Raw genomic sequence first — 18,629 nt, 5'->3', positions numbered from 1 at the left:
AATCAAGTGTCCACCTGGGGACTTATTTACAGCGGACCTTATCCCTAGAATCCTTACTCAGAGTATCCTCAGGCATCACTCAGTGAGTAGAGCCCAAGTAAGGATCAGGTTCAATAATAGGTCTGCGAGAATTGCTGGGACACTGACTAATGCCAAGGGCCACAACACGTTTCATCCAAGAGCGCGTGAGTATTTAAATGCCAAAGGCTTGGTAGCCAGGATGGGCCCATTGCAGTTCTCAGTGACTTCAGCTGACTCCGTTTTGTGTGCTCAGCACCCCTGGAAATCAGAGCCAACATGAGGGAACAATGAAGGGGGAAGAAGAATCTCAATCCTTCATCCCTCTACACTGGAGGGTTCAGAGATTCTTGAGCTGAGAGCTCCCATCCCAGCAAATGTGGAGCCTGGTTCCGCATTCCTTGTGGACTTCAGTGGGAGTTTGGAGCGCACCTGATCCACGCTAGGCAAGTGCACCGTGAGCAGGCTCCATGTAACTATTATTTATGAAGCTCTGATTATGTGCTTTGAGATCCAGAAGGCCCAGGTTTGCTGCCAACGTCACACCCAGGGGCACTGCATTATATGAGCAATTGCTGTGGTTGCTACAGGGACATTACACAACTGCAGCTGGGAGAAGAAGAGGTCCATGAGATTGGGTGTTGCTTAAAAGGGAGGTGAATGAGGGGGGCATGGTAAAAGTATATTCAATAATGAATAGTAGGGAGATGGGGAGCTTTGATCCTTCCTGCTCCATTACACAAGAACAAGGGGCCAGTCAATCAAATTCTAAAGGGATTAAAGGAAACAAACACTTGAACACAACACGCAGTTGGACTCCGGAACTCATTGCCACAGGGTGTGGCCAAAAATGAGCAAGATTTAAAAAGAATATCCAGAGTTATAATTGAGGCTAACAATTTTGGAAGGGACATTAAACCTCATGCCTAAGGGCTTAAGCCAATCTCCTCTCAACTATTAGAGACCTAATATGTGGGGCAGATTATTCCACATTAGCCTGTGGCAAGGTTTCTTATACCTTCCTCTGAGGCATCAGAGACAGCGTACTGAGCTAGATGGACCCTGGTCTGATTCAGTCTGGCAATCCCTGTGTTTCTACAAACAGGGCAGGAAGTGGTCTGTAGAATCGCAAATGGGATGGGATGTGACGCAACCAGGAGTCACTCTTTCTCTTCTAAGATGTGGGCCACGCAATGAAAAATTTTGAGACTCCCAGAAGGTGTGGACTGGTTCATATACAGGGGATGATGGGGGCTAGTCAACCAACCAGACACCTGAATACCATGTGTGCATCAAAGGGAGAATGTGTGCAAAAGCATGCTGCACATTCAGGGCTGGAAGCGGGCTCCACAATGGAACATCTAAACCAAGTCCCCCTGTGGGCCCTCCCGTTGGTATGTATGGACCTGGTTCGATTTCACTGTCCAAATGTGAGATCTGGGTGACCCACAGGGGTCCTTCCACTGTTGAAAACGCCATGCTCAGAATGCTACAGGACTGGCGAGCTTCCTGCGTCGCTGTTCCTCAGAATCAGGCCCTGTGCGAGGACTGAGAGAGAAAGAGGCCCTGGGGGGTCTTAGCAGATCAGGCTCTTGGGCAAGGATGTCCCTACACTTGAGCCTTTACAGAAACTACCCATGCAGCACCATCTATACCAATTTGATTCTGACTTCAGCCTTGCGGTCACATATGCCTCTGGGGCCAACATTTTCAGCAGTGCCCTCTGATTTGAAGATCCTCCATTTTTTAAGTGCCCAAACTCATAAGATCGGCCAGACTGGGTCAGACCAAAGGTCCATCTAGCCCAGTATGCTGTCTTCTGACAGTGGCCGATGCCATGGGCTTCAGAGGGAATGAACAGAACAGGGAATCACCAAGTGATCCATCCCCTGTCACCCATCCCCAGCTTCTGGCAAACAGAGGCTAGCAACACTTATGACGATTTGGGGCTGGTTTTTGCAGATGTGGTGCACCCCACAAATCAAACTGAAGTCAATGGGAACTGTGAGTGCTTGGCCCCCTCAGAAAATCAGGCCTGAGGTATCTCAGATTGACTCCCTCCCGCCAAACAGAAACTCTCCCAATCCCTCTGGAAAGTTATGGCCGTGCTGCATATCAGCCCCACCCCCCATCCCCCTCCAACCCACCCCATGCCTTCCTCCTGCACCCTTAGGACAGAAAGCAGAGAATGCTGGAGAATCCATCATAAAGCTACACTTGCCGCAATTGATCCCCCCACCCTCACCCCCAGCTCCAGCTGCTCCTTGGTGTCACAATATTTTCACCTTGGCTTCCCCGATGGCCGCTTGCCTCTTGCCATATCTCAAGCCGAATGTGTTCCAGTTGTAGGCGGAGAGATCTTTCTCCTGCTCCATGAGCGGCGAGCCCTGGGGGACAGAGACGGCTCTGCTCCTGGCCAGATGGATCCCTTGCCCCAGCTGGACCTGGCTCTCCTCCTGAGGCTTGCACAGCAGGGGCAGCACAGATTTCGGTTCTGCCTTCCCAGGGCTGGGCTTGCTTTCTGAGCAAGGAATGGCCTGATCCCCGTGGGCCGGGCTGGCCAGGTGTTTGAAATGGTCACCTACAGAGACAGGCGCAGACAGAGTTGATGAGGGAAAGTGGTCAGCGTCAGACACACCAGTGGCAAAGGCTTTGGGGCAGGGTCTGTCTTTTTGTTCTGCGTCTGCACTGCACCCAGCACATGAGGTCCTGGTGCATGACTGGGGCTCCTATGCACCACTGCAATCCAAACAACTAATAGTAAAGAATTCACTGGCTGCCTCTCGTCGTCCAGGGCCTGCCGTAATCTTACCCCCACATTTCCCCCAACTCCCTCTCTTTGCCTCCTCTCCATCCTGCTCCCCACATTCAGCCGCCAAGCTTTGGAAATTTAGCAATGTGTTCGGTGCTGTACAGACCTACAGTCTCTGTCCCCAAGAGCTCACAGGCACTTGAATATGGATCCTATTGTCAAAAGAGCTCTGCATCCAATATGCCGAGCACTTCGGAAAAACCAGGCCCCAACTGTGGGAGCCCTGAGCATTTGAAAATCTCGCCCTGAGCTCTTCCGAAAATGCAGCCCTCGGGGATTTGTTTTTCGGGGGGCGGGGAAGGGGACTGAGCACCTGCAGCTCCCCGTGCCTTTCACTTGAGCTGTGGGTGCTTAGCACCTCTGAAAATCAGATTCATTTAGACTGAGGGCAGCCTGAACAGTTACACCTGACCAAATAAAAACATTTTTAATTTTTAAAAACATGGAAGCTGTTTGGGGCAGGGACTGTCTCTCTGTTCTGTGTTTGTACAGCCCCTGGCACAATGGGTTCCTGGCCTCAAGGCATCAATTAACAACCAGCAGTGCTTAATTTGTAATGAAAGTGGTGCCCGGGCTCAAGCAATTTTTGTACTTTCATAACTGGACAAGCCCCGAGGTGCCGGGGCTCTGCATCGGCAGGCCCCGAGGTGCCGGGGCTCTGCACTAAGCTCACACAACCTCTTTGGGAGACGTAACCCTTTTGATTCCAAGGGAGTGGCTCTCAATGCAGGATCTCCACGAGCAGACGCACTACCTGTGTGTCGAGGGCTCCAGAGGGGGAGATATCTTTCTGTGGGTTCCCCGAACAGAGCATTGGAGAAGAAGAGAAGCAGGAGCATGGAGCTCAAGGGATTCATCCCGGGCTGGCCCAGACCTGAATTATCAGACAAAGGGGAAGAGAACACAGAGGAAGGAAGAAGAAAACAACAACAATTGGTCAGATGGTTTCCAATCTCCAGGAACGTTCTGCTCTTTAAACAGAGCTCTTTAAAGGGAGAGTCTCTGGGCTATAGCCTGCTCTCGGTGACACAGATACAAACCCGGGGTGGCTTTGTGCTCTGCAGTGGAATCACTGCAGTGTCACTCTGCTGGAAATAGCAAGCTCAGCTGAGTAAAATTGAAAATGGCTCCCCCTTTTGCAGGGAATTGTGAGTAGACTATAGAGTTGAGTCCAAGATGCAAGGCATTCAGACACCCTTCATCCCCCCTCCCCATCCCCGCCCCATCTGTCTCCCCCCAAAATTAACAGGGCTGTTCCCCTGCACAAAGCGAAGCACACGATGCACGGGACATGCATGTGGGATCGGCGCCTTACAGAGGGGTTTTGATTGGATACAAAGCAAAACAGGGACGAAGGTGGCAGGACGGCCACCCCCCTCCCTTTCATCCACCTGCCAGCAGCTACAGGAGCGGTGATAAAGGCTACAGGGAGTGGCTAACAGCGTACGGAGCCTTTGAACAAGGGGATCAATATGGTCAGATGAAAGATGTGCTCAGCAAGCAAGCCCAGCCAAAGACGCATCAAAAAACACCCCCGTCCCTGCAGGTGGGAGTCAGTGATGCAGCAGAGTAATGCCAAAGGCAGCTACAAAGGGCTCCCTGCTGAAACGAGAGGTGGCCGGGAGAGAGGAGGAAAAGGAGATGGTGAAGTCCCTTGGGACATACCAGGCTTAGGCTGGTGGGGGCCGAAGCTGCTTTTGGAAATGGGACTTACACACTTTTGAGACCTTTACCCATGACGCCTTTTATGTCTAGGCCACGAATTTGAATCCTGCCTGTCTCTCTTAAGCTGAGGTACTTGTCTGGCCCCCATATTGGTAGGATCTGAACGTCTCGCAATCTTTTATTTCCATGTTACTGAGGGAGAACTGAGGCAGAGAGAGACCAAGGGCGCCCAGGGAGTGGCAGAGCTGGGCATGGCACCTGGATGCCCCACGTTCCAAGGCAGCCCCCTAACCACAGGGACGTCCTTCTTTCCGTCGGCGGCTGTTGGGGCTCTTCAGTGGCCCATACGAGCCGACAGCCCTAACTCAGCCCTGTTCCTTCAATTAACCGCATAGACATGTCATCGCTGCCGGCTCCCATTCACTGGCAGCATCAACAAGGTAGCAACGCAGCCCGCGGGCTGGAATGGAACACGGGCCTGAATTCTCTCACTGGCAAGGGACGCCTGCTGCTCAGAATTGAGGCTCGTTCCTGGGGGGGTGGGGGAAACTTGCATTGCTGTACCTGTTCTGTAGCTGATGAACTTCTGGGCCTGACTCTCAGAAACACCGAGCACCCAGAGCCCTACGCGAGGCCAGCGGGAGCTGCTGGTGAATTGGCACCTCTGAAAAATCAGGCCCGTTCGGTCTGTTTCTTATGCTCTCCCATCTGTCTGTCTCCGACTGTCATCTCACCTTCAACTGTGAGCTTCCTGGAGCATCCCTGGACTATCCTTTTGTTCTGTGTTTATCCAGCACCTAGTACAATGGGTCCTGGGCCAGGACTGGGTTTCTAGGCGCTACTGCCATCATAAAGAAAAGGCGTACTTGTGGCACCTTAGAGACTAACCAATTTATTTGAGCATGAGCTTTCGTGAGCTACAGCTCACTTCATTGGATGCATGCAGTGGAAAATACAATAGGGAGATTTTATATACACAGAAAACATGAAACAATGGGTAGCTCACCTTACCTGATCACTCTGGTTACAGTGTGTATGGTAACACCCATTATTTCATGTTCTCTGTGTATATAAATCTCCCCACTGTATTTTCCACTGAATGCATCCGATGAAGTGAGCTGTAGCTCACGAAAGCTTATGCTCAAATAAATTGGTTAGTCTCTAAGGTGCCACAAGTACTCCTTTTCTTTTTGCGGATACAGACTAACACGGCTGCTACTCTGAAACCTGTCATCATAAATAAAGAGACTCATCTCCAGGGCTGCCAATCCCGCACTCTTTGTTGGCAATAAGGACCCTTAACTAAACTGCACAAAGAATTCTCGTCGGTCCTTGGACCCTTCACTGTGCTCTGTTAGTGGAGTTAATGTGCTTATCTTAAGGAGTCCCCAAGTTTACTGCATCAGGCTAACACTGCAATTTCTCCTGGTTGACTGAGACACTTTGGTCTGTCACCTGCTACGGATCACAGCAACCGGCTGATATTTTATTTCCGTATCTCTCTAAACAGAGCAGCCTATCTGGAACGAACAGGGCTGCTCACCCTTTTCGTTTGCTCCCTTGCATCTTACAAGACGTCAAATGGGCTTTTAATCAATTCCAGGAAACTGTCCCTATCTTCTAAAGAAAAAGGACGCTGCATTTCCTCAAAGTGCACATGCTCCCTTTTAACGCAGGGCAGATCCGAACAATCAAAAAAAAGAGCCTTGATACACAGGGTAATTAGGACATGCAGGAACATCCTAAAATTAGATTGAATGATTCTTATTCCTTTCTAGGTCTTTGGAGTTCTTGAGAAAACATAAGAAACACAGGCTTATGTGATCATTTTTCCACTTAGCAACATACATGCACACACGACTGTAAATGTGGAGAAATTTGTTGGACTGACAGTCCCTGCAAAATTCCTCTTCGAGCTACTTTAAATATTTGAGGTGTAAGAGCAAGTGGTCATGCAGACAAGGGAGACATTAAAGGGTGAAATCTTGGCCTCACTGAAGTCAGTGGGAGTTTTGCCATTGACTTCTACGGAGTCAGGATTCCACCCAAAGTGTTTAGTTTTAGCCCCAAATTGCTCCTCATGGCAGGGTCCAAAAGCAATTCCATGCTCTTGGGGCAAAGCCAACGCAGGAACGGGAGCCAGAAGCCCAAGACTCCGCCCCCAGCTCATTGTAGCCTGGTCTACACTGGGGACATTTTGAAAAATTCCCATTTTTGCTAACACCAGTTCATATCTATCAGTGGTAGCAACGTAGGGAGTCACCTGCTGCTACCAGTGTTTTAAGTTCCATTTTGACTAGCCTGATTTTGAACACGGTTAGACAACACGGTGTTTCAAATGCTGGCGGGAGCCTGGGCTATGTTCATGCTCAGTGTTGCTTCCCCCGGTGCAACAGAACTGGTGTTAGCAACAGTCTTGGGTGATTTTGAGGAGAGTTGCTTCCCTTCTCTGTGCCTCAGTTTCCCCATCTGTACAATGGTGCAGAAAACCATTTTGCTGTCTGGGAAAACCCTAGTGATCAAACAGTGTCTAACTCCTCGAGAGCTTGGGGTCCTTTTACTACCAAAGCACAAAGCATGATCATATTCTATTTGATGACGATGAGGATGAGTTTGACCATTTAAAATCTGTCTCTTTCCTTGACCAAAATTCAACATACCCTTCCCCGAAAACAGGACATTTGGGTTTTAATTTTAAAAAGTTTCCATGAAAAGCGAACCCAAATTTTCATCAGGGGAGAAATGAAAAATGAACCACAGCTTAGTTGTTATGAGATCTTATCCTCCACTTACCTCTGCTGCTCTTGGACCTTCGTGTGCAAAGTGTGGGAGGCAACTGATGAGACACTTCTCCCCACTCTGGTCCCTTACAAAGAAGGTGAGCAGCTGCCCTGGCTGGCTGGATCTCTCTCATCTTCAGTAGAAACCTCTCCCCCTTATTATAGGGGCTGGTTGTGATGTCAGCAAGGCTTGGGCCCACCTCTGCTTTCCCCCCACCCTCCCAGCCATTTCACTTCAGAAAATTGCCACTTTTCTTCTTCTCTTGATTGCTTATTGCTGTGACATTCAGTTTTACTATACAGCACTTTAAACAAGAGAACGCAACTTGCCTCTCTCTGGGCAGGATCATCAGCTGGTATAAACTGGCCTAATTCTATTGATTTCAACAAGGCTACACTGATTTAGACCAGCTGGGGATCTGGCTCCCCCCCCCCCAGACTCTTTTCCTTTTCACTCAGGGTACATCTATACTACAGAGGCTATACCAATGTACCTATACTGGCATAACTTCCTGGTTTGCAGAATGTCACAACGGGCTGTTCCAGCAATTTCCAAGCCTTCTTCCCCAAACGTGTGTCAAGTCAGAAGAGGCGTCGACACTCACTCACCCTGCTTTGCAAAGCTCCGGTTTCTGCATTCTGCAGCCAAACAACGGTTGGGTGGAAAATGCCCTAACAGCTTCACGCCCCATGTTATTCTCAGAGCTGGACAGCCCCGGGATGCCAGAGAGCATGGCTGCAGCCAGCAGTGGCAGGAGCTAAGAGGCTTCAAACTAAAGCTTGTTATTTAAAGAAATCTACGGGATAAAGAGACATGGGCTAAAATTCACCAGTTCAGAGTGCCGGCTCAGCACTTAGGCATCACTTTCATCCTCAAAATAGGGTGGAAATGGCCTTAGCACTGACGAGGCCACAGGAAGCAAAGCAAAGAACCTACAGTGACCTCCAAGTAAGGAGACGGAAGCTCCATTGTGGATGGCCTTGCTGTTAAACAATATGCTCCCACAAACCAATACCATTTGCCATGGCCTGCCGACTCCCAGGACGGTCTCCAGAGGGCCTAGATCACAATGAGTTGCATCAGTCAAGGTCCCTCATGTATTTTCTCCTTCTTTCTCAAGGAGATGCACCTAATGAATACGAGCCGTTTTAACAGGGCACGCGGGGGGAACAGCAAGCTCTAGTGAGAGGCTCCCAAGGAAGCCAGCTGAGCTGCCCATAACCTGACACTCCCATCACACCAGGCCCAAGGCTTCCCTGGGAATGGCCATGGAGGAATTCAGCAGCTAGCTCAGTTTCATAGAGATATTGCACAGCTATAGAACCACAGAGACGTGCTGCTCCATTAGTCACTGGGCGAGGGGCAAGTCTAGTAGCCCATACCCAGGGCTTACTCGGGCAAGTCCTGGGAGTTGACCCTGGATATGAAGCTGCTGTCAGTGCTGCAGAGGGCAGAGTGGTGTGGAGCACTGGGGATTCAGGAGGGACCCACCGCACAGAGGCGATGCCAAGTGGCCAGGGAGTGGGAGTTGCCCACCTCTGTGTGCCCTGCTCTTGCCAATGATAGGACAAGTTGATGTGACTGTCACCTGCAGGAAGGGAGCCAGCAGGATTGGCTTTGTGGCCTCCTTAGAACTAGGGTAGCTAAGAATGTGCCCTCGAGGGCGAGAGATGGGAGAGCGCGTGCTCCTTTTGCCCTCCATGGCACCTTGCCAAAAGAGGGCTGTTAAGTGCCCCTGCTTGCTTCAATATTCAGCTGCCTCTTTGCTGAGACAGCCCTAGGGTTGCTATTGTTTGTGATGGAGATGCCCGGCCAGCAGGAACCGGCCTGAGACCCAACACACTCATTCCACACCGGGGCCACCAAACAGCGCTCTGAGATGTAGCTGCTTTTCTGTCCCAATGCAACAAGGCTGGGCTTGAACTGGGGGTGCTGGGGAGCTTCCTAGCCCATGACCTTGCACTTCGTACCCTGCTGGCCCCCACCGCAGCGCCTCGTGCAATCCGCCCCCCCCCTCGCCCCGTGCTGGGCAACACAGGGCTTGTGCAGCCCTTTGCATAAGAACAGGGTGGGAGGGGGAATGACCAGAGTGCTCAGTGCTCTGGCTTTTCGGGCGGCAGAACAGCCAACAGGCAGCCAGGCAAGGGCTTAAGACAAGGCTGAGCCCAAAGTCAGCGAGAACATTCGACTAAGGATGCGATCTTATGATCACCGCTGCGTTAGAATGCAAGGTAACGGGGCCAGATTCTCAGCTGTTGTATGTCGGCATCACTCCATTAACTTCCAACGGATCCGCGCAGAATTACACCAGCGGCAGATCTGGCCTTGTTCCGGCAGCAGCTTAGCGCTCTGCCTGTCCTTTCCCCCATGCACCACTGTCTGTGGAACCTGCCTCATAGAAGACAAGATGGGTTCACTCCTCCTGCTTCCCCATGTGTCCTCAGCCAGATTCGTGGCCTCCAGCTTCCATGCGGGCTCCGGAGAGGCCCCATTGTTTCTGAAGTCCTTTAGCACTTAATCATAGCATCCGCAGCCAGCAGTGGACTGAAAAGAACATGCCCTACTTCTCAATACATCAGCCATGAGCTATCGGCTTGGCATCTGGGCTTCCAATACAGTACATTCCTCCTCGCTCAGCTTTCTCCTGTTTGGCAGCAGAATGGTCTTTAAAAAATGAGAGATAATTATCGGAAGTAATCATCGGTCTACGGCTGTGTTCTCTCCCCCGCAACCACCTGCTCACCCCTCTGCAGCTCTTTATTAATTAATGGCCCCAAATCTCATTTGGTTTCTCATGGTCATTGCACACGAAAAGGGTAATTTACTCTCCCTGGATCGGGTCATGAAATGTTAATGGGGCTTAACAGGAGTTTTCACAACTTCCCCTGCCCTCTCTGAGAGCGGCTGCATGCTAAGGGGCAGATTCTGTGCTGTGCCCCGTGGGAAGAGCAGTCCAGGCAGGGGGAGCTCCAGGGTAGCTTTATAACTCCGTGGTACCTCCCAGATCCTAGGCTGCTCCAGAGACATGCAGGTGACCTCTGCAGTAAGTTAGAGCAGCCCTCGGCCTTTAAGGCCTCCTTGCATGGCTGCCTGATGGCTGTTCTGCAGCCCAGAAGAGATGGAGCACAGAGCTCTCTGATCATTCCCCCACGGCTTTTGCCGCGCCCCTAAGCTATGTCACTCCTGCACTAGGAGAATTCCCCAACATGCTGCAGTGGGGTGCAGAATCCGGCCTCAAGGAGCTGGCGCCATCAGTGGGTTGGCCCAGGGAATGAGACTTCACCTTATTTCGTACTGAATGCCACAACGCCCTTTAAGAGCCTGATCCTGTACAGTTTAATGTGATGAGGAACTTTTGCCACTGACTTCGATGGGAGCAAACTCTGGTTCGGAAAGGCGCCTTGAGCTTTTACAAAAGGCACAATGTAAGCAGTTGGACTGCTCGGCCAGAGAATGCAGCTCACTGTTTCACAGCTAAGACTCAGAGACCAGAGAGGAACATTATCGTAGTCAGCAATTTGAGCACCTGCTGCGTAGTGATTTTTAAAATATTACAAAACCAGGATTAAAACCATAGCATCAGAATGTGTCTCTTGTACCAGATCTTTCCCATTTATAGGAATGAGACAGGGTCTGAGGTGCTCATTGGCCTTGCAGGACTCAATGTTCCCTAGACACTCTGCATCGCTTCCCATCTCACCCCGGAGGCATCAGACATGACCCTTGTTTTTAGCTTTGTGCTTAAACACCCACTGGAATCTGGCAGCTTCTTTCCAAGTTCCCTGTTTCATTTTTGTTTCTGTCAGAGCCCTTCAAGGGCTGGGAAAGCCTGTTTCCCACCTCTTCCTGACCCTCTCCAGGAAAAAACACAACAATAAAACTCCCCCATGAAAAAGAACAAGAAGAGCTTTTAATAAGGTATTTTGTCCAGAGTGATTCCTGAGAGCTACACATACAGGGTATGTCTACACTGCGGCCAGGAGGTGTGACTGCAGCATGTGTAGACATACCTGAACTGGTTTTGATCTAGCGGACGTGAGCTAAAGGAATAAGTCCTCTCCCTCCGAGTTGTAGGCTATAGGCTCCTACCCTGTATGGAGCAGCCATCAGAATGGGGACATATTAACACTCTGAGCAATGTGTTAACAGCAGCATGTCCTTCTAATGGGACAAGGGTGCAATGTTATCTCAGATGTGCTTTTTAATCTACATACAATTTCACTCTCATGAGGACCTGACAAAAGAGTAAATCAACAACTTGCACAACCATCTGGCTTGGGAAATTCACTCATTCCAGCGTAGCTCATGGGAAGGTGAGAATCTCCGCCAGATCTGTCTGACTGAGAGCAATTTGGATTTTGGGGTCAATTGGTAGCAGGATCTGTTGGCTCCAAGCTTCTTCCGTCACACAATAAAAGAGCATGTCCAGTCCAGGTGGCTCTTGGCTTGGAGAGACTGCAGATTAGTGTCTGTGCAATGACAGCCAGCTGCCCAGGGATCCGGGTGTCTATAGCAGGTGACCTTATCTCCACTAGCTGTTGGAAACTCTTCCAGGTCACACCAAGGAGCTGGCGTCTCCTAGTTTCTGGAATAGCTGCAACAATGACAATTCATTAGCAGCAGTAATAAACTCCAGCGTGCTGTACAATGGGCTGAACATAACAGTGACTCTTGCTTTGCAGCACAATTGTGCCTGTATTTCCCTTAGAGATTCAGCAAGGGCACCCACGGGCAGGCTTGGTTGCCTTTCTTGGGTGGAGCCCCGCGTCTCTCCCTTCTGACTGAGGTATTCCCAGGCTGAGCGGTTCCCTGCCTTCACTGTGCTATTCCCAGGAAAAGACAGACTGCTTAAGCAGAACTCCTTGCTTCCTCTTCAGACACTAGAACAGTGTATCTGCCCGCAGGTAAGCTACCATACAGCTTGTGATGCAAGCTGATTTATCCTTAAGGTGAAAGCATTACAGAGAAAATGTATTAAAAACAAAAAGGAACCAACATACATGCTAATAAGCTTCCCAGAGATCACTCCAACGGGCTCTGGTGGCTAATTTGTCCTTCAAAACCCCATAAAGAGGGGCTCCTCTGTGGTCACAAGTTCAAATTCAGCCTCAATTCAGAACTCGCACATTCAGGTAAAGTTTAGTCCATCTATTATACAGTTTAAGGGTCTTTGATCTCAAGTTTCCAGGAGCAAGTAACCACTAGAAAGGGGGGGGGGGGGAAGAGTCTTGCTCCCCAGGACATAGCTTCAAAAAGCTGGTTTCCTAGGGGAGAATTTGCATTTCCTTCCTCTCAAATACTTTCCAGGATAGCCACATCAGAGAGATTGTCCTCCAAAGCCCTTTGAAGTTTCTAATACTTTCAGAGATTTAATTGGTCAGGCTTCTAGAGAAATTACGTACAATCCCACAATAATCCAGGCACAACTGCATTTTGAAGAAATGGACCACAAAGGTATTAAACTTAATTCAACAATATTTGTCCAGGACAGTGTCAGTCTCTCCCAGACTTGCCCCAGGACATAGAATCATAGAATCATAGAATATCAGGGTTGGAAGGGACCTCAGGAGGTCATCTAGTCCAACCCCCTGCTCAAAGCAGGACCAATCCCCAATTAAATCATCCCAGCCAGGGCTTTGTCAAGCCTGACCTTAAAAACTTCTAAGGAAGGAGATTCAACTACCTCCCTAGGTAACGCATTCCAGTGTTTCACCACCCTCCTAGTGAAAAAGTTTTTCCTAATATCCAACCTAAACCTCCCCCACTGCAACTTGAGACCATTACTCCTTGTCCTGTCATCTTCTACCCCTGAGAATAGTCTAGAACCATCCTCTTTGGAACCACCTCTCAGGTAGTTGAAAGCAGCTTTCAAAGTTGGTTGGCATTGTAACAAGGAATGACCAGTTGAAGTCCTGATGCTATTTGCTATTGAGTACAACCCGTCTCCTCAGCAACTCTGTATTCACAGTTTAAGACTTTTTTCTACACAGAAGATACAGTCCAGACCTCTGGCAAACAGATACACATTGTTGCCTATGAATTAGTGCTGGTCAAAACTGTTCCTGTTGGTGACATTTCAACAAAAATTGTCAAATATTTTTCACAATTTTTTGACCAATTCTAATATCAATGAGAGTCTAGAGTTGAATGTGGACAAGGCAAAAACTATGGTGATATGCAAGGATCCTGGGAAAACACGCAAGATTCCAGCGAGTGACACAGCTGTACAACACGTGAGAAATTACTGTTACTTAGGAAGCATCATTACAGAAGACGGAAGATCAGCTAACGAAGTCGGCAGCAGAATAGCAGGAGAAAAAGAGACGTTCTGGAAGAATTAACATCGGATGAGAAGGAACATCAAATCTGAAGACTTTTTAAAATCCCAACTCTTAAAAACTTGCACTTGGTCTGTGTTAAATTATGTCTGCGAGACACAGACATTCAAACAATTCAAGTGTAACTGAGGGCAGAAATGAAACTGCCTCTTTTGACCAGATTTTCCTCTCCCTTTCACCTGTAAATCAGGAGTGACTCATTTGAAATCACATCAAACGAGATGTGAAGCCAGTGTGAGAGGAGAATGGGCCAAATTCTCAGGAGGTGTAAATCTGTGAAGCTTTGGAAATGTCAATAAAGATCTGTCGATTTACACCAGTTCAGAATTTGGTCCAGTATCCTTACTGGGATCTTCTGCCAGTACCTTGCAAAACCAAAGCCCCCGACTCTGCACGAAATCCAACCCCAAAGCCCTGCTTACCTTGCTCAGCAGTGGAATATTTCCCAAAGCTCCCAGAAATCCAAGGATGACTGGGAAAAAATTCCTGGAGCAAAACAAAGATCATTGTTAATCACTTGGTGGAAGCTGAGGAAGGCTGATTTAGGGTCGGGGAAGGATTTTCCCCATGATCTATAACTGGGTAAAGTAAACCCAGGTCTAAAAAGTTCCTGTGAGCTTTCACTAGCTGGGAAATATTGTCCCATCCAGCTGCTTGCCAGGTTTTCCCTGTTGTTGCCAGCACACAAGCGGCCATGTGCATTTGGTACGGATATGGGGCCTGGTAGAATTTCTTTTGGCTCACAGTGTTTGAAATCAGAGCCTTGCAAACAACAGGGGAGTTGATCCTGTGACATTTGTGTGGCTTTCTGGGGAGCTTTGGATGCTTGCTAAGGAATTCCTTAAGGGAATGAGAATGGGGTTTCCTTGATAGCCTCTTGCACCCACAATGCTCCACACCGATGGAGTTTTGCCAGTTACCCTAGCAAGGCTATTGGCAAAGGCCAAAACTAAAGGCATTTAGAGAACAAGTCACCTGAAGAGGGTGATGAAGCCATAGGTCTCCAGCAACATGCCCAGAAGAGGCCATCTCAGGAGCATAATGAGAATGCCTCCCAGGAAGAAGCTGGTGCCCTTTAGCTTTTCCTTCTGGAAGAAGAAGCTGAAAGTCCTTCTCAGTCCGATGATGATGGCCAAGCCAGAAAGGAACAGGAGCTAAGCGGAGGAAATGGAGTTGCACAGGACTTGTTAGAGGACAGAAGGTCTACACATTCCCTTCATTCATTCGTCGACTTTAGCTCCTCTTTCCTGTGTGCATCAAAGAGAACCCTTCAGCTGACATGGGCATCCCCCTCTCCCATCACCCAGGCACCATCCATCAAGTTAACGCAGCAGCCTACTTGCCTGCTTTTGCAATCCATGTAACCCTTACAAAGGACAATGCATATAAGCCACAGAAGGCTTAGTTCCACCATAGCAGCTCCAGGAGAAAGCCGCTGTAATAAAGCAGTAAGGCAACAGGCTTGCATTTCTGGCCTAAGTCCCACACAACAGAAATGCAGTAGATAAGAGAATGAAGGGCTAAATTCTGCTCTCAGTTATAATAATACCTAGGTCTTACACAGCATTTTGCATTAGTAGATATCAAAGGAGGTCAGTATCATTACCCCACTGTAGTTGTTACAGTCCTACCAGTAGAGCCCCACTAGGATCGCACTGACTGCGGTAGAATTCTGATGCCAGCTGATCCCCTCAGTGTTAGAAGGAAACATCTCTGATATATCATGAGAATGAAACCGTGTTCATGTTATAGGGCTCGTCTATGTGGAGAGTTATTCCAGAATAGCTATTCCTCATTAACTCTTCCTAATTCATGCCATGCACTGATGCTCTTATCCCAGAGTAAGAGTGCCTTATTTCAAATTAGTTTAATCCACTCTGGAAATGGATTAAACTACTTTAGAATAAAAGCATCCATCCATGGAGTTAATCAGGAATAGATAATCCACTTTAAATTTACACCCTACCTGAATCTGAATGAACTTCCACGTGTAGACAAGCCCTTAGTTCTTTTTATTTGTAAATTCAAGACAACTTTTAGAAGGACTTTAGTGTCTGGGAGGAGAGGTGCTGGGCTGACTTCCCTGGAGACTGAACTGCTCGGTTTACCGCCCACAGGTATGGGCTGCACCATACGAGAGTCCCCCACACCATGTGTCTCAACCCTGATTGGGAAGGAGCATCCCCCATAGGGAGATAATAGTTTAGTCTCCATGTGATTAGATTCTTGGCTTCTCTTTCAAGGTTGCCTACAAGGGGATCAGTTAGCACCAGTTGTGGTGAGTGTAAGGATGGGGACACCAGTACAGCTGGACTGAAACCCAGCAAGTTTATGTCACACAAACCTGAGTGGGATTTGAACAGAGACTAGCCCTGTTCCTCTCATAATAGGAAGCTGTACAGGGCCAAAGGGCTAGCACGCTTCACCATGGGAGCCGTGACTGTTTGCAGAGGGTTTGTGGTGTCTGGGCCCCTGTCCTAGTGCTATATTTTGCCCTCAGGAGTGGCAAGGAAGGGGATCAAGGTTTTGAGGTACTCACGTTTCCAAAGGCCAGCAGCACTGAGTCAAAGTACAAGAGCACCCCAAAAAAGATGAAAAATAGGCCAAAGCCCACAAGGCCGACACCAATCTCTGCAACAGATGGAGGGTCAGCAATTAGGAGCACAGCAGCCAGATGTAGTTACTACGAAGGAAGTGTTGGATGGTGCCAGCTTAGGTCACCAAATCCTCCCCTGTGGTTCCTCTTTGCATCACCACCTCAGCAAGGAAGTTTAATTTGTGGGTTGCGTCAAATATTTAGAAACACGTCAAGACAATTTCTATCTATTGTAGGTTTTTGAGAGCTCACCCATCACCCTGGACTCGGAGCGCCTCTCTCCCCACATGTATCTAGGGAGAAGGAGACAGTCTGATGTTAAACCAGCTGGAACTAGGAAAATGATTTCCTGAAAAGATGTGAAGTGGTTTCCATATGGCAGGGGTCACCTCCTAATCCCCACCCTCTTCAAAATGGAGCTGATCCAAAGCTCTGGACTCACTAAGTCTTCCATTGCCTTGAGTGGGCTTTGGGTCAGGCCCAGGGCTCTCCAACTTATTTATCAGCCAAACAGTAGCTAAGGATGGGATGTCGTGGGAGTTTAGAGCAATGAGAAGCTGATCTGAAAACCCAGGAGGCACCAGCAAACCTTGTGTGTGTCAGGGCATGAGTTACTCACTTATTGTCTTCTGCAGGGAGATTTGGCGCTCACTAACAGTGCTGAGAGAAGGGCAGGTTCAGCAAACCTCCAACACACCCAGCTCTGCCAATGGCTCTCACCCATAACCCCCATCTGCAATTCCAGTCCTGAACTCCCCACACCCCCCCAGCTGTGCCAATGCCCCATAGTCCTGACCCACAGCCCCCCCCCTCTGCTATTCCAGGCCTGAGCTCCCCCCAAACACCCCCACCTTTGCCAATGCCCCATAGTCCTGACCCACAGCCCCCCCCACCCCCGCTATTCCAGGCCTGAGCTCCCCCCAAACACCCCCACCTGTGCCAATGCCCCATAGTCCTGACCCACAGCCCCCCCCACCCCCGCTATTCCAGGCCTGAGCTCCCCCCAAACACCCCCACCTGTGCCAATGCCCCATAGTCCTGACCCACAGCCCCCCCCACCCCCGCTATTCCAGGCCTGAGCTCCCCCCAAACACCCCCACCTGTGCCAATGCCCCATAGTCCTGACCCACAGCCCCCCCCCCTCTGCTATTCCAGGCCTGAGCTCCCCCCAAACACCCCCACCTGTGCCAATGCCCCATAGTCCTGACCCACAGCCCCCCCACTCTGCTATTCCAGGCCTGAGCTCCCCCCAAACACCCCCACCTGTGCCAATGCCCCATAGTCCTGACCCACAGCCCCCCTCTGCTATTCCAGGCCTGAGCTCCCCCCAAACACCCCCACCTGTGCCAATGCCCCATAGTCCTGACCCACAGCCCCCCCCCTCTGCTATTCCAGGCCTGAGCTCCCCCCAAACACCCCCACCTGTGCCAATGCCCCATAGTCCTGACCCACAGCCCCCCCCCCCCGCTATTCCAGGCCTGAGCTCCCCCCAAACACCCCCACCTGTGCCAATGCCCCATAGTCCTGACCCACAGCCCCCCCCCCCGCTATTCCAGGCCTGAGCTCCCCCCAAACACCCCCACCTGTGCCAATGCCCCATAGTCCTGACCCACAGCCCCCCCCACCCCCGCTATTCCAGGCCTGAGCTCCCCCCAAACACCCCCACCTGTGCCAATGCCCCATAGTCCTGACCCACAGCCCCCCCCCCCACTCTGCTATTCCAGGCCTGAGCTCCCCCCAAACACCCCCACCTGTGCCAATGCCCCATAGTCCTGACCCACAGCCCCCCTCTGCTATTCCAGGCCTGAGCTCCCCCCAAACACCCCCACCTATGCCAATGCCCCATAGTCCTGACCCACAGCCCCCCTCTGCTATTCCAGGCCTGAGCTCCCCCCAAACACCCCCACCTGTGCCAATGCCCCATAGTCCTGACCCACAGCCCCCCCACCCCCGCTATTCCAGTCCTGAGCTCTCCCCCACTAGCTCTGCCAGCGCCTCTCCATCCTGACTCACAGCCCACTGCTATGCCAGTCCTGGGCTCCCCCACTCCAAACCTCAAGAACTGCCAGCTCACCCTTGATCTACACCCCCCGGCCTTGGCATTGTAGACCCAGACCTCATCTGAGCAGACGCTGCCAGTTGTGGTGAGTTAGGGGTTCTGCAGAGCCGCGAAATCCATGTTTCCCTCTTCTGTGGAATGGTGTTTCTGTGGTGTTGACAAACAGCCATCAAGGTTTGCAGGGACAGTACCAGACGCAGGGTCTTTGGGGCAGGGGCAGGACAGTAGTTCAGTTTGCCTCTGACACTCCCTGATCTGCTGTGACCGGTGCTGACAGAGCAACCTCCAGCTCCAGCCCAGACTTGGCTCTGAGCTCCGGCCGTGGCAGCATCGCACACTGGACGGAGCAGATAAGCCCCA

General features: G+C 50.3%; 1 protein-coding gene across 1 annotated transcript in view; it reads right to left on the bottom strand.

Moving 5' to 3' along the window:
• LOC140901198 (renin) overlaps positions 1-18,576 on the bottom strand; it is a 40,895-nt gene extending 22,319 nt beyond the window's left edge. Inside the window, exons 1-6 of the mRNA XM_073319603.2 lie at positions 18,327-18,576; positions 16,463-16,503; positions 14,590-14,768; positions 14,037-14,100; positions 3,585-3,704; positions 2,304-2,599 (exon numbers count right to left, since the gene is read on the bottom strand). Coding sequence (XP_073175704.2) covers positions 2,304-2,599; positions 3,585-3,704; positions 14,037-14,100; positions 14,590-14,768; positions 16,463-16,503; positions 18,327-18,439 — 813 coding nt within the window. The 5' untranslated portion in view covers positions 18,440-18,576. The remainder of the gene's footprint in view (positions 1-2,303; positions 2,600-3,584; positions 3,705-14,036; positions 14,101-14,589; positions 14,769-16,462; positions 16,504-18,326) is intronic.
• Between the last annotated feature and the right edge of the window lie 53 nt (positions 18,577-18,629).

Source organism: Lepidochelys kempii, chromosome 21 (assembly GCF_965140285.1).
Source record: "Lepidochelys kempii isolate rLepKem1 chromosome 21, rLepKem1.hap1, whole genome shotgun sequence".
NCBI classification, from domain to species: domain Eukaryota; kingdom Metazoa; phylum Chordata; order Testudines; family Cheloniidae; genus Lepidochelys; species Lepidochelys kempii.
Note: the sequence above shows the minus strand (reverse complement) of the source record. Positions and strands in the feature narration are given on the sequence as shown.